This window comes from Hyperolius riggenbachi, chromosome 4, assembly GCF_040937935.1.
Source record: "Hyperolius riggenbachi isolate aHypRig1 chromosome 4, aHypRig1.pri, whole genome shotgun sequence".
NCBI lineage: Eukaryota > Metazoa > Chordata > Amphibia > Anura > Hyperoliidae > Hyperolius > Hyperolius riggenbachi.
In genome coordinates, this window is record NC_090649.1 from 409,013,056 (window position 1) to 409,027,460 (window position 14,405).

At 39.7% G+C, this 14,405-nt stretch overlaps 1 protein-coding gene and 1 long non-coding RNA gene across 2 annotated transcripts in view; one reads left to right on the forward strand and one right to left on the reverse strand.

Annotated features, from left to right (window-relative positions):
- SPRED2 (sprouty related EVH1 domain containing 2) overlaps positions 1 to 14,274 on the forward strand; it is a 149,674-nt gene extending 135,400 nt beyond the window's left edge. Inside the window, exon 6 of the mRNA XM_068232324.1 lies at positions 1,012 to 14,274. Within this exon, the coding sequence (XP_068088425.1) occupies positions 1,012 to 1,659 (648 nt within the window). The 3' untranslated portion in view covers positions 1,660 to 14,274. The remainder of the gene's footprint in view (positions 1 to 1,011) is intronic.
- Positions 988 to 14,405, reverse strand: part of LOC137504215 (uncharacterized) — a 34,556-nt gene continuing 21,138 nt past the window's right edge. The window contains exon 3 of the long non-coding RNA XR_011019445.1: positions 988 to 2,024. This is a non-coding gene — a long non-coding RNA (uncharacterized lncRNA). The remainder of the gene's footprint in view (positions 2,025 to 14,405) is intronic.

The following is a 14,405-nucleotide window of genomic DNA, read 5'->3' on the forward strand; positions in this document are numbered from 1 at the left end:
AAGAAGTCACTACAGTAGTCTGCTTATTCTAGGACTGTTATAATAAACCTTTTTTTTTTTTTACTTTTTACATAAAGTGCAAGTGCCCACCTGACCAAAGGAGGTGGGTTAGTTCACCCTTATTGCTGCGTATGTGCGCTGCCTTCCACATTGCATGACAGCTACTTCCTCCTGAAGGAGGATGTAAATGAGAGATGGAATGTAACATGGAGGACAGTGCACAGAGACAACAACAAGGGTTAGCTAACAATCCTGGAGTCGGAGGTTTCATAAACTTAGTTGGACTCGGATGAGTTTTGTATCCACTCCATAGCCCTGCAAGGGCTCTGGAGTCTGAGCAATTTTGGGTACCTCAAGTCTGAGTCGGTGGCTTCATAAACTGAGTATGTACAGAAGGATCCGCAAACCAAGCAGTGGTAGAAAACGCTGGTATTCTTTATTCAACAATTCCACATGGCAGAATGCAATAAGATCACAAGGTTCAACTGACGCGTGTCGGGCTTACAATCTGCCCTTAGTCATAGTTGAGGGCAGATTGTAAGCCCGACACGCGTCAGTTGAACCTTGTGATCTTATTGCATTCTGCCATGTGGAATTGTTGAATAAAGAATACCAGCGTTTTCTACCACTGCTTGGTTTGCGGATCCTTCTGTACATACTCATGGATTGGCCTGGCTTCCCAGATCCTGCACCCATTGGTTGAACTGGTAGGGGGTCGAGCGTTTTTGACTTTTCAGTTTTCTTCATAAACTGAGTTGGATGATTTGTTGTACCGACTCCACAGACCCGGTTACAGCTGTTGAAGCATTTTCCAGCTTGTCATAAGGTATCAGTGGTTGCTTACAGGTTTTAATGTTTTTATATAGTATTTAAAGTACAAAATACATTTTTACATGTAAACATTACTGGGTTTTTTTTTTTGTGAAAGTCATTAACTGTTCTCTTATAATAAATAAAGTAAATAAACTGATTTTAGTTCCACTTTAATTGTGCCACTTTTGTGTCTTTCAGCCTTTGCCTAGAGTTCCTCGACACGTCAGCTTCCCAGATGATGACGATGAAATCGTCCGCATCAATCCAAGGGAAAAAAATTGGCTTACCGGTTACGAGGATTATCGCCAGGCACCAATGCAACGCAAATATCCAGAAACTGAGAACACGGACTCTTATGTGCGATTTGCAAAGAGGGAGTCCTCAAAACATGACTACCAGTATCCGTACGTTGACCACACAGATTTTGGTGTGTGCAAGGACCTCAAAGGCCCGGTCATAAACACACAACCCAGCCGATGCAAGCCCAGAAGAAAAGATGGCGAGAGGTCCAGGTGTGTCTATTGCAGGGACATGTTTAACCACGATGAAAATGGCCGGGGCAAATGCCAGGATGCTCCAGATTCAGTCCGTACCTGCATACGAAGGATCAGCTGCATGGGCTTTGCAGACTGCGTTCTTTACCACTGCATGTCTGACTCAGAAGGAGACTACACAGACGCTTGTTCTTGTGACACCAGCGATGAGAAGTTTTGCCTCCGATGGATGCTGCTCATCCCTTTGTCAATCATTGCTCCAGGCATGTGCTGTTACCTGCCACTTCGAGGTTGTTACAATTGCGGTGTTATGTGTGGGTGCTGCGGGGGCAAGCATAAAGCAGTGGGGTGACAGTGAACCGCTATGGGACTTTGTTATGTTTTTCTTTTCAACGGTTTGCTGGGAATAATTTTTGGACAGAATAGTCGGATGGCATGTTCCCAAACTTAAGGAGCCAACCACACCAATCTCAGCGGAAGCTCCTGGCAAACTCCTGTACTGCTTGGAAAGATGTAATTCTAAGATAATAGAAAGAAGGCATTGAAGCAACATGGAGCTGCAGGGTCAGAATGTGGAGATTGTGAATCTGTCAAACCATTTTGGCAGTCTGTCACCTGTAAATAGTTTGTTATTTTTTTTTTTCTTCTTCTTCTTTTGCACTTCCAGCAATGCGGTATGCAGGCTCCATCTTTAAAAGGGTGAGAGTTGGCAGGGCCCTGGAAGAAAAAGGGTTAATGTAGATCTAATGAATATTTTAACCTGCAATCAGGTATTCTGAGCTTATCATCTATAACATAGGGTAACAAGAGTACCATCATGCAGTATTGCTATTTCTCTATTATGCCAAAACCAATTTATTTATGCGTATGTAGTATTTGATGTCCATTATCATTTCTTTCTCCTTTTTTTTTTTTCTTTTTGTGTGTTTTGTATCTTCCTCCTTTTTTATACATTTTATTTCTGTTGTGGCTAAGTAATCTGACCTCCCCATTTTCTTAATTTATATGGGATTTGTTTTTGCGTTCCAGCAATCTTTACACTCCTTAGCTGTGTGAAGAGACAGCTTTTGCACATAACTCCCTAATAATACAGCTGTGTGGATTTTGGAGGGTTGCTCATATCTACTGTAAACCTGTCTAGTTCCATGTAAATGTCGCAGTAATATTACAGCTCTTAGATCTAGTCGCGCCGCGAGACTCCACTTGATTCCAATAACTGTAAAGTGGTCATCTCTTTAGCCTATAATAATAATATTAAAGATCTTTGTTATCAGAAAAGGGAAATTAATATTGATTTGTCTTTCTAGATTAGCTAACACTAATTTAATTTAACAGAAACTTGTAATGAGAGAAATATGGAGGCTGGTATTGCTGAGGTCTTTCAATGAATGCCATTTTCTTGGTTATCGTGCTGATCGTCTTGTGTTTGAAGCCCAAGTTAAAGTGGATCTAAACTCAGAACTTCCTCTCTGCACTAAAAGATTAGGCACAGCATGATAACCATCACAGGGGAAAAAATCTTTAATCACAATTTATAGAAATCCTAAAAGAAACAAAAACTGAAGATTTAAAGGATTAACTTCTAGGGAGCACAGAAAGGGTTAATGCATCTGTGTTTTCCTATACAGGAAGAGTCACATCTATTGATATGGCACTCCTACAGATATTTACTCTGATGTAGCTAAGTAAGTAAGCACAGCTGAGTGCATTTGTTTTATACAGCCTTTATGTGTGGCATTAAAACTTTTCATTATGTGCTATGCAGGAGTTTGAGTCTGCTTTAACGCAGAGGATTTTTTTCAGTATGCATTTGTGGTAGGATTTTTTTTTTTACACTGTTTATGTAGAAACAGTTTGTTAAAACACGAAGCAGCTTTTGCCACATGAAGAAAATACCAGCTGCAGCAATTCTTATGTCCTTGTGCCCTCCTCAATTGGGATGGACAATGAGATGCAAATAATTCTGAGTTGTTGCAGTAGTATGCAAATATGTGCATGTTGAACATGGACCAGTTGAATGCCGCCAAGGTTGAATTTGATTGGTCCATGTTCAAGCTACACAGATATGCATCACAATTTGCATGAACCTACATCAGCTTGGATTTTTTTTTGCACCCCTTAACTGTGAGCCTGCTTAGCAGGGAGGCATGATCAGCTGACTGAGAATGATCTCCACCCCTAGATGCCCATGTGACTAGAGTAGAAGAGTAGATCAGGTGAGTGGAGTGAATATACACAGCTGTAGGGCACTAAAGATGAGGACATAAAAATTGGCGTAGCAGGTACTTTATTAGTTTGCAGAAACTAAATTTCATAGAAAAACTGCACACAATTTTGGACTAAGTTGAGTCAAATCAGGTATGCCTGCCGATTAAACATTCTAACTTCCCAGGCTATATGCTTGTTCTCTTGTATGACTCACAAACTATTGGAAGACAGAAGATTAGAATGGTAACCAAGCAGCCGGGATTACAAAAAGGGATCGACAATGGCAGCCTCCATGTTTTAATGGAATCGTTTTTTTCCTTTAGATACTCCCCCCACAACAAAATATTTCTCCCCTTTCCTTAACATCCACCCACCAAAACACGAACTGGCTTACTTAATAAGGTGCAAGGCAAACCTCTATAATCTACAGTGACAGATTGGAATAAATCTTTCCTTCATTTCACCTTTTAACAATCTAAAAACGGAATTGTCTCTGTAGGTTAAATCACGCAATCTTGCCCCTTTGCACCTTTTTATTAACTTTGCCTGCCAGTGGTTGAAACATTAGTTCTGTTGTACAGGAAGCAGTTGATAGCAGATGATATATACACTGTACATGTACATACATGTAATGTACAAATATGCAGCTATAGTAATTTAAGGAAGACATTCACAGTTCCTAGTGTTGGGGAATAAAATGACCGCGATATCGGAGACCTGACGTGGCATTATGGCTTTGTGGCAACTTTACTGGTAAACTGTTAAGGTATATGAAGTTAAAATAATGCAGAGTTTGGTTTTTTGGGGGGTCAGCAGTGTACAGTATACAGTAAGTGAGGCAGCTCCTGTAACCTAGGCTAGATCATGGGAAAGTATTTCTGTAGTGGTATTTTACACCTGCTTTTGATGACCGGGCACGTCTTAGGGCTAGTGAGCACAAACCTTTCAGTCCAGTTCAATGTCAGTTGGGTGTCTTTTTCTCGGACTGCTGAACTGCTAGTTTGTCGAGAAATTCAGCTGCTTGGCTGGCGGCCACAATTGCCAATCTGATGCAATTACATGCAGCTGAATGGAAGCGTTTAGTAACGCTGTCAAGTTTGACGCGCGGTGGCGTTGCCCTGTGGCGTAAAAAGCATCCCATACCACATCTGAGGACAGCAACCACCGTGCTCAGATGTAACTCCATGAGAGGAGGGGACCGTCTGTGCCGAGAGCTAGCAAGTGCCTGGCCAGTATATGGGAGCAGCCGACAGGTGGTGAATTCACTGCCTTTAGCAGCACATAGAAAAGAGGCCTAAATTTTAGACTGAGCCCTAGTTTTCTGTGAGCTGAACTCAAATATTTATGTACAAACGGCCTTCATACTGTATTCCCTAATCCTGCCCTAATGTCCAAGCAACCATACATGGTTTGAGGATATTCACACAGAAACTAATCCGCATTTCCCAGACACATTACTCCACTTTTTTATATGTACCATTAGCTGAAAAGTAGGCACTGATGGTTGGACTTAACAACAGATGTGAAAAATTCTGCTTTATGTATATTTTATTACAGCTCATCTCAATACACTTCACTTCCTGTTTGCAAACTCTGGTAGTCACCACACAACCAATAGCAGTAGACTAAATAATCTATCATAAGTCGAATTCTCTGCCACTTTGGGGGGTGAGGATTAAAATTCTCTTAAATAGGCACACAGCATGAAAAACCTAAAATAAGTTCTTAATCTTATTTACAGTCCTAAACTTGGAAGTTAATTCAATATGCAGTGTCTGATGTCTGCTACCAACAGTCATCACTAGAATGAGCCTGATAAGGTGGTCACATCCTTCACTGAGTAAAATCTACAGAGAAACCCGTTATTGCAGGGCTGGACAAACCCAAGAAGTCTGGTAATCATGATGCCTTTAAAATTCTACATTCTATCGCGTTCCTTTTCAGCTCTTCTCTAATTGCTGTGAAGTGTAGTTAGCTCCTTACAAAAAAAAAAAAATATCAATCCTTTCGTCTACCCGAATGGACAGACTGGCCCATGAAATCCATATTAATTTGTCCAGCCCCTGTGCCAGTTGTGCACAAGGCAGTCCAGTAATTTGTCCCTAAATATGTTACCATCTGGAGTCAGTAATTCAGCCAAAGATCTGACTTAATACATTACATCTGACCAAACACAGAAGATTCTCCAAGTAAGTTTTGGTGCACACTGGCATGTTTTCCCAACCATGAAAGTACTATATTGACTCACAGTACTTGTCATTTTGGATAGATAATTTTGGATTTCTTTTTTGAAAGAAAGGGAGTGTTCATAAATTATTTTTATGTACTACTTTTTGTTGGAATATATGTCTGTAGTTTTTTGCCTTTATTCATTTTTTAGTCTAATTTATTTGAGCATAATAAACCCAAAATGTTGCTGTGCATTTGTGCATAAAAGACTTGTTGGGAACCTCTAAACTTGGATTTGCCTGTGTAGAAGTACATTGTCCAGTTTCCTGAAAGTGTTGGGGTCACCATCACCTTTTGGTAAGAGTGAAGACGACCGATTAGGCACTTGCTGGTGTTTTGTAATGTCTTGCCAGCCAAAGACAAGCAGTTGACATTGTCAGGAAGGGCCAACAATCCCATGGGTTTTGTTCCTAGATCTCTTTGACATTTCAGTAACATTACATTTGGCCTGAACCTATTTGTGTTAATTGTATCCTAATTCATTGCCTGCAGTTTGTCCTAAAGACATTTTCTGAAAATGGGGTCTGTTTTCACGTCCCTTTCAATTAGTAAAAGAAGAAAAAATTGTGGCACTCTCTAATCATGAACATAAAATCCTCCTAAAATGACATTTCCACTGACTTGACACTGAACCAGTCAAGTCCACTAACTGCTGATCAGCAAGCAGGTAATTGTCCAACAGCTTTCTCACATTTAGACACTGTTTCCTCAACACCACTGCTAGCTTGTTTCCTACTACATCTGTCAGTGACCCCTCCTTGTACGCTGCCATGAAAAGCTACAGATTTCACTCAAAAGTTAAATTCAATCTTGTATAGAAAGAGGTTTTGGAAGTAGAACATATTTTTCAAAAATTACAGAGTGGAGTTAAGAATTAATACTCGACAGATGCTTTTTGGAACTTTAGGCACTTAGCTACATTTTATGAAGCTAGCCCAGACGGTTCTCTTTCCCATAGAAAGCAATCATTTTGTAAGCCGTCATAGAAGAATGTTTGGAGAAATGTATTAATTTCTATGGGAAATAAAAAAAAATCCTTAAGATTATTTCATAGATAAAGGATTTGCATATCTTTGTTGATTAGATGTGTAGTTTTTCAAAGAGAACGTGTGTAGTGAATATCTAGAGGTGTTTATGGGAAAACTCATGACAGAACTGTACTCATGAGGAGTCCATGAGCTGAGTAGTTTGTTGGAGGACAATACAGCATTGGCTACCTGAGCACATGTACCAGGCAGGACACACATAACAGGAAGTGGAGAACTTTTCTACCTGAACAATCACCAGACCAGAAACACAGAAAAGGTGCACATTCTACTATGGACCTTCAACCATATATTTGTTCATCCTGAAATGAAATGTTTTTGGGCCTGGAATTACAGTAATAGTTGTAATTTAGGCTTTACTGGTTGTAGAAATATTATTCTCATTCTCTCAAGCCCGCTGTCCAACCCATGTCTTTTCTTTTACTTGTCTATAGCTGTAATTTGATCGCACTTATAGGAACAGAACAATGTAATTTGCAAATTAAAGATAATTTTCTATTAATACTTTAATTATGTTGCTATTAACAAACAGAGCTCTTGAGGGTTTTTGTTCTATTTTCGTTTTTGTTAAGGGGGATGGGTATAATTAAAGGAAATGCTTTTTTATCAAAACATATTGCAAAAGTAGCCAAATAAATTTTGTATATTTAAAATAAAATATAAATATATATATATATATATATATATCTTGATACAACTCTAGCTTACTAGCATAGTACAATCTAAATATTGCGAGGTAGTTGGGGACTGGCTTCCTAAAGTTGGCATTTCTGTTCCTGCCATAACTTCTCCTTGCAGTAAATGGCCAGCAGGTGCGTGCCTTTCCCCCACCCTCTGATTGCACATTGACGTTAGTCTTAAAGATATTTTTTTTCCTTATGTTGATGCCAAGTATTTTTGATTTCAATTGATTTACCCATTGAAAAAAAACAACATAATTGTTCCTTTAGCTCACGCATTACTGAAGTGGCTTTGTATACCGGCTCTTTGCTGAAACCCTGTTGGGTGATGCATTTATTTGGATGAATAAACTATGCTGAAATGTGATCATTGCGTTTGTACAAATTAGAACCCTTCAGTGTGACTGCTGACACTGGTAGTGGGTAGAGAGAATTCATGGAGAGCCATGTAATTAGTTGGGTCAGGTGACAGATATGCAAGTCTGGGATTTGCTAGTCATGATCATGTGCTAAAGCAGGGTGTGGTCACAGCAAATCAGAGCTTTGCAAGTCTGATCAAACAAATCACATGCTTCTCCATGAGTTCTCCTAGACATGACCGTCACTACTCAGTGGTGACCACTTCTGTCTGTCTTTTTCTCCGCGACATCCTGTTATTGTGAACAAATAACAAGCAACATATATTTTTTTTTTGCTAACCTTAAGGTTCATACCCACCAGAAGATTTTTGGATCCTTGACGAATGACCATTTGCACCATATCGCATAACCTAGTTTAACGAACGTTCAATGACAAACGATGTTTAATGATGGCCGATCACATACGATAATAGTTTGCTTTGAACGACCGTCAGGACTGATCCCAATGGGGATGTTCATTACGATCCCTATCGGCCTCTCACTAATTACTGTGATCGTTCAAAATCTCGTTCGCACCCTTTTGTTCCCACGATATGCGGTCTTGTGGTGGGTATTCAACTTAGCAATATGCTTGTGTTCATCAGATAGTTGCAAAATCATAAAATCAAATGGTATTTTGGTGCTTTTGCAGACAGTATTTTGAACATAATCTTATGCTTGATTCTTCTTCCCATTATACCTGAAACTAAATTCATATGTGCAGTTGGCTTGAGGTGCGGTCAACTCAGTTTATACATACAACACTTGAGTTCCTGTCCTCTGCAGCATTGAATGCAGATCATATGAGAATTATGTCCATGGTACAGCCATTGGATACTGCAAGTGAACCACATTCTGACCAGTTCACTCAAGGAAACAGGGTGCTGAGAAATCAGACAGCTGTGGTCACTGGAATGAAATGGCACCATTGCCAAACAGTCACCACTGCAAGAAGCATGGCTTTTATGTGCTTTTATGTCAGTTTAGGCAACTTGAGTCTTTTCAGCAGTTTGCATTCACATCTCTTATGACATTGCTGACATCTAGTTTTAAAGTAGAACTCTAACCAAAACTTTTATTTAACAGGAAACAAGGGAGAATCACTCCAGGAGGGACATAGTTAGAGGTGAGGAACAGAATCTTGACCCATCCCCATTCATTTTCAAACCATCCCACCAAGTCTCTGGCACTGGGGATGTGTCCAAAACAAATAGGGACAGATGGGGATGAAGCAAGGTTCTCCTCTATGCACACCTCTAGGATTTAGACAAAGTTAAAAGTATATCTAGCAAAGCTTCTAACCATCTCCTGGTTTATAGGTCTAGAACAGTGCTGTCCAACATGCTCCTGGGAGTCTTGGTCTGGAGTGGGTGGAGGAGCAAAAATCCTGGCTTTGGGGTTGGAGAAAAAGAGGTAGACATGGTAGAAGTAGTGAGAAGTGGAGTGACACTGCAAACTCACTGGCCACAGCAAAAGTTCTCAGGATGGTTTTGGACAGCCATGGTCTAGAATTTAGAACAAAACCTTTGGCTGGAGTTCTACTTTAAAAACCCTGCCACGTGGCCAGTTCCCTGCTAAGTAATGGAATCACCAGAATGGACATTCCATTCACTAACTCATAATGGAATAATGGACACCTCAGTTGCCAGCCAAATACTAACAATTAGGCACAAGTAACCAAACAGCACATTGCTACATGACTGATGTTGCATGCCATGCTTTGCTGGCAAATTAGTTCATTCTGGTTATCCCTATGCTGAGCTGGGAACTGCCCAGGTGGCATAAACATTACTGTTCCACTGCTGAAGGTAATAAGCTTTTGTGTAAAGGATTTTTTTTTCTCCTTTGCGGTCCAAGTCACTTCATATGTATTTGGCGCAAGAACAACTGATAGCTGTGGCAAGATTTCAAAGTGTACTTTTTATTTCTAAGATACATTGGCCATATAACTCACTGGTGCCTGTGAATAATGCGCCAAAAAACAATGCCTGTACGTGCGCATGTAAAAGGAATTTTTGTTGGGCATTTTCACACCAGCAAACGAGTAAAGGTACAGCAGATAGACAGTTTGCTTGCAAGTGTGAAAGTTTGTACTTTGCAACTTTTTGAATCGGTAACTACTCTTCATAACTTCAGATGACAGGACTATCTCATCACAAATGAAGTTATAAAAAGAGGAATAACACTAATGAGACTGATCTTTGCTCCCATTCCTTACGTAATCACATAGTACCTCTAAGCTAAGTTTTCCCCTATCTTGCCATAAATAAAAAGATATGTGTTGATCTTGCAGCAGTGGAAATCTTCATGTTTTACCGGACCACCTGTGATGTTGCAACATCCATTTGTGTTATTATCTCCCATTATGCTAAGCTAATTGCCTGTCCTTCTTTCAGTTTGCAAACTATCAATTTTTGGTGTAGTAATAGACCCTCTTCCCTTGTTAGAAGTTACTTGGAGCTAAAAATACATCTCAGTCATTTGGAAGGTATTGATTCCCTCTGAATGCTGAGCAAAGATATGGAAGATTTCCAAATATGGAACAAAAATGTAGAACATTCTTTAACCTCTTGACTAGCTCAGGTAGTATAACAGCAAGCAACACAACTTTTAGTCCCTAAAAGTTTTAGATTTTTTGCTTAAAGTGTAAAGAAATGAAAAGAAAAATTCATACATACCTTGGGCTTTCTCCAGTCCCCTTCGGCCTGACCTCTCCCTTGGTACCGTTCTCCGCCTCCTGGATCTTCCGTAAGGGCTCCGGGTATCTTCAGCCAGTCTGCGCATGTGCATTGTAGCCACCCACACTCGTCTCGCTCCCGCAGGCAGGAGAGTTCTGCACCTGTGCAGTAAGAAAGCTCTCACCATCAGGAGCGCAGCCAGGCTGCACCTGCGCAGTTAGTGCCCCGACTGGCTGAAGATAACGGGAGTTTACGGAAGATCAAGGAGGCGTAGGACAGCGCTGAGGGGGCGATCAGGCCGAAAGGGACTGGAGGAAGCCCAAGGTATGTATGAATTTTTATTTTCATCTCAGGTCCCCTTTCAAGGTACATATCCTGGGCATCTAAAACCATTGTACTGCTAGAGTCTAATTCTTAGACTTGCGCACACCAATTTATCTTCCTACCGTTTTTGATTGGCCCAAATCTAAGCTACACAGTTTTTATTAAACTTGCATGCAAACCATGATTTGTATCTTATTAAAAATTTCTGCTTGTTGCCAGGTAATTTTGCAATTTGGTAATGGTGAAGATATTGGTTGGTAGCAAGGAAAATCTAGTTGTACACAGGGCTGTGGAGTCGGTACAAACATCATCCATCTCCGACTCCTCAGTTTATGAAACCACCGACTCCAATGCTCAGACTCCTCGACTTCAACGTTTAATACTTACCAGGGCTGTGTAGTTGGTATAAAAATCATCCAAGTCCAACTCCTCAGTTTTATGAAACCACCAAATCCAGGTACCCAAAGTTGCTCCGACTCCACAGCCTTGGTTGTACAAGAACTGCTTCTTTCAGGATTTAGCCACATTTGTTGCCCCTTACTGAGTAAGGAAGTGTGGGACTTGAAGAACAAGATGTGAACAACATAGATGTTATGGGTTGTGCGGCAAAGCCGTTAAAGGCCTAACTGGCCATGTGCCCTCCCGCACATGTGTGACCAGATTAAAGGGTTTTCCTTACTAAATTTAGAACATGCCTCTTACTGCAGACTAGGGACAGTCGATGAGATGCAAATAATTCCAAACCGATGCAGATTTTATGGTAACAATTTTGTTCATGTACGCAGCTTGAAAATGGATCCATTACATTTAGCAGATGTTGCAGATTATCCTTTTTTTCAAACTGCATAAATTTCATTTAGATTATCATAACATTTGTGTCAATTTTGAATTACAGATAGTCCCTAACTTACGTACGCCCGACTTACGAACGACCCGCCGATACGAATGACATGGATTCTGTTTCCATGGGAACAAGTAAAAAAATAAAATAAAAAAAATTTAAATTAAACTTGCAGTTTTTGAGAGAATCGATTTAAAAAAAATTCTAAGACAAAATGGCTTTTAAACTTGTATAAACAGGTACAAAAGGCAGAGGTGACACAGAGGGGGACACCGGAGGCACAGGAGGGGCACGGAGGAGGTACAGAGGACAGAGATGGCACAATGTTCTAACTTAAGAACAGATTCAGGTTAAGAACGAACCTACAGTCCCTATCTCGTTCGTTAACCGGGCACTACCTGTACTTGCATCTCATTGACCATCTCTACTGATTAATGCCTTGCCCATTATGTGATTTGGTGTTACAGTGGAGTCATAGCAACAAATCTATCATAGCAACAACTGAAAGGGAAGCCCTACAGAGAATTGGCAAATGGCTAAAGGCTGTTGCTCTATAGACCTCACCTCCTTGTACTCTGTTGGCTTTCCAGGTCTCCTCATTGCTGAAACTGCAGAGTACACTGTACAGGTGCCAGGCTGGGCTACTGGAAGAGGTTAATCTGTGCGTTGGCATATTGACCTACTGTTATAATTGCTTACCAGTGTAAGGGAATGTAATGGCAAATGTGGTGTCACTATATGAACACTCTTACTGCTTGGCATATTTTTTTTCTTTTTTTTTTGTACTTTGGTATGACGTCCGTTTCACATCAGCTTCAGCTTGTCCTCAACTGAGTCAGCCATACACCATACAATCTTGATTGTTCAGTCTTACATCATCTGTGTAGCATTGAGCTCAGCAAGCTAAACTTTATACACATATTTGATAATCACTTATACTACAAAGATTGATCAAAGCCTTTATGCTTTGTGGTATATTGTGCAAGGATTGTATAGTTGTATGGTTCTTTATGGTTTTCTTTGAACCTCAGATTTATCCAGCCCAAAAACTTGATTTTAGTCAAAATAACAAAAGTTACTGTACATAACACCTGTAATCACTAACTGCAGATATAATTTACAAACTGCAGATAGAATGTTCTTGGTAGCTTTGGATGTCCTCATCAGGCACAATTACCTAACAAAGATGTTATGAGCTCCAAAAGCTAGAATTAAAGTGAATGGTAACTGATATTAAAAAAATAAAATAAACCAAATACATACCTATGGGCAGGGAAGGCTCTAGGTACTATAGAGTCTTCCCGTTCCTCTCACGGATCCCTCGTTCTAGCGCTAGCTCCCCCGCTAGCAGTATTCGACCAAATTGGTCGAATACTGCTTTCCGCCGTCGATGGAGGCTTCGGAGGTCTTCGGGAGCCCTAGTACTCCCAAAGACGGGCTGCTCTGTACAGAGCCACCTGTATTCGGGAGAACTTAGTTCCCGAAGACTTCCAAAACCTCGCTCGGTGGAGGATTTAAACTGGAAAGCCAGCGCTTAACGGAGGGAACTGGGAGAGGAGCAGGAAGGCTCTATAGGACCTAGAGCCTTCACTCTCCTTAGGCAATTATCTGGTTAATTTTTTTAAGCTTCCCATTGGCTTTACGATTCTGTCTTAAAGATGAACTTAACAGAATATAAAAAAAAATTAATAAAACTGCTTAATTTTTTTACAGTAATTAGTAAATTATATAGTCAAATGTTTGCCATTGTAAAATTTGACCTCACTCTGAGTTACGTGATGTGAAACTGAATGCAAATGGATGTTAAAAAAAAAAAAAAAAAGTATGCTAGCCCTAAGACTGCTTCTAAAGTGACTGTTAGATGATCATGAGGGTTTTTATCTCCCAAATGTATGAAAATCTTAACCAGCCAGTAGTGCTGTAGGTTTGGTTGAAGGGTTTCCCCCTGTAAAATATTGTGTGCCCTTCTATAACCTAAGCAGCTCCAAGTTCCACTGACAGGACAACAAGCATGTACAGAACATTTAATGCACATTTCAGTCAATCCACAATGCTCATAAACATTTTATTTTTTTATATCTGTGGTAAGGGATTAACCAGTTTTGTAAACACAGTTTGTGTCTCGAACGTCAATGTTTTTTGTTATGTTTATTTTTTTTTCTTTCAGCTATTGCTCACATTAAAAAAAATGAAAAAGTGCCTAAACATGATATTCATTATGTATCTGTATACTAATAAGTAAAACCTGTTGTAGTAATTTTTTATAAGCATTTTTACCTCTGTGTAAAAAAACATACAAACCTATACATACAAGTGTAATGATGTACATTTTTAGTTAACTTTTTTAATTGTTTCTAATATGTATGATCAACGTAGTTATCGCTTTACTATGTAAATACAAATGCATAATATGAGAAATGTTTTGTCTTAAGTTACTTTTTATTGACAGATCTCAAAGTTTGGTGACTATTAAGTTTATGTACAAATGTATAGTAAATTTAGGTGCCTCTTCTATTGGCAACATGTATTGAAGTTGCAATAAAGTGTAAGCACTCCAACTTAATATCTTCTTTTAATTGAATGTGTTTGCTGCTCATGCTCACACAAGTGTTTGATCCATCACGAGCATCTCAGAGAAAATCTAACTAATATTATAAATGTGAAAGTTTGGATGTTTGTTACTTAGTCACGCAA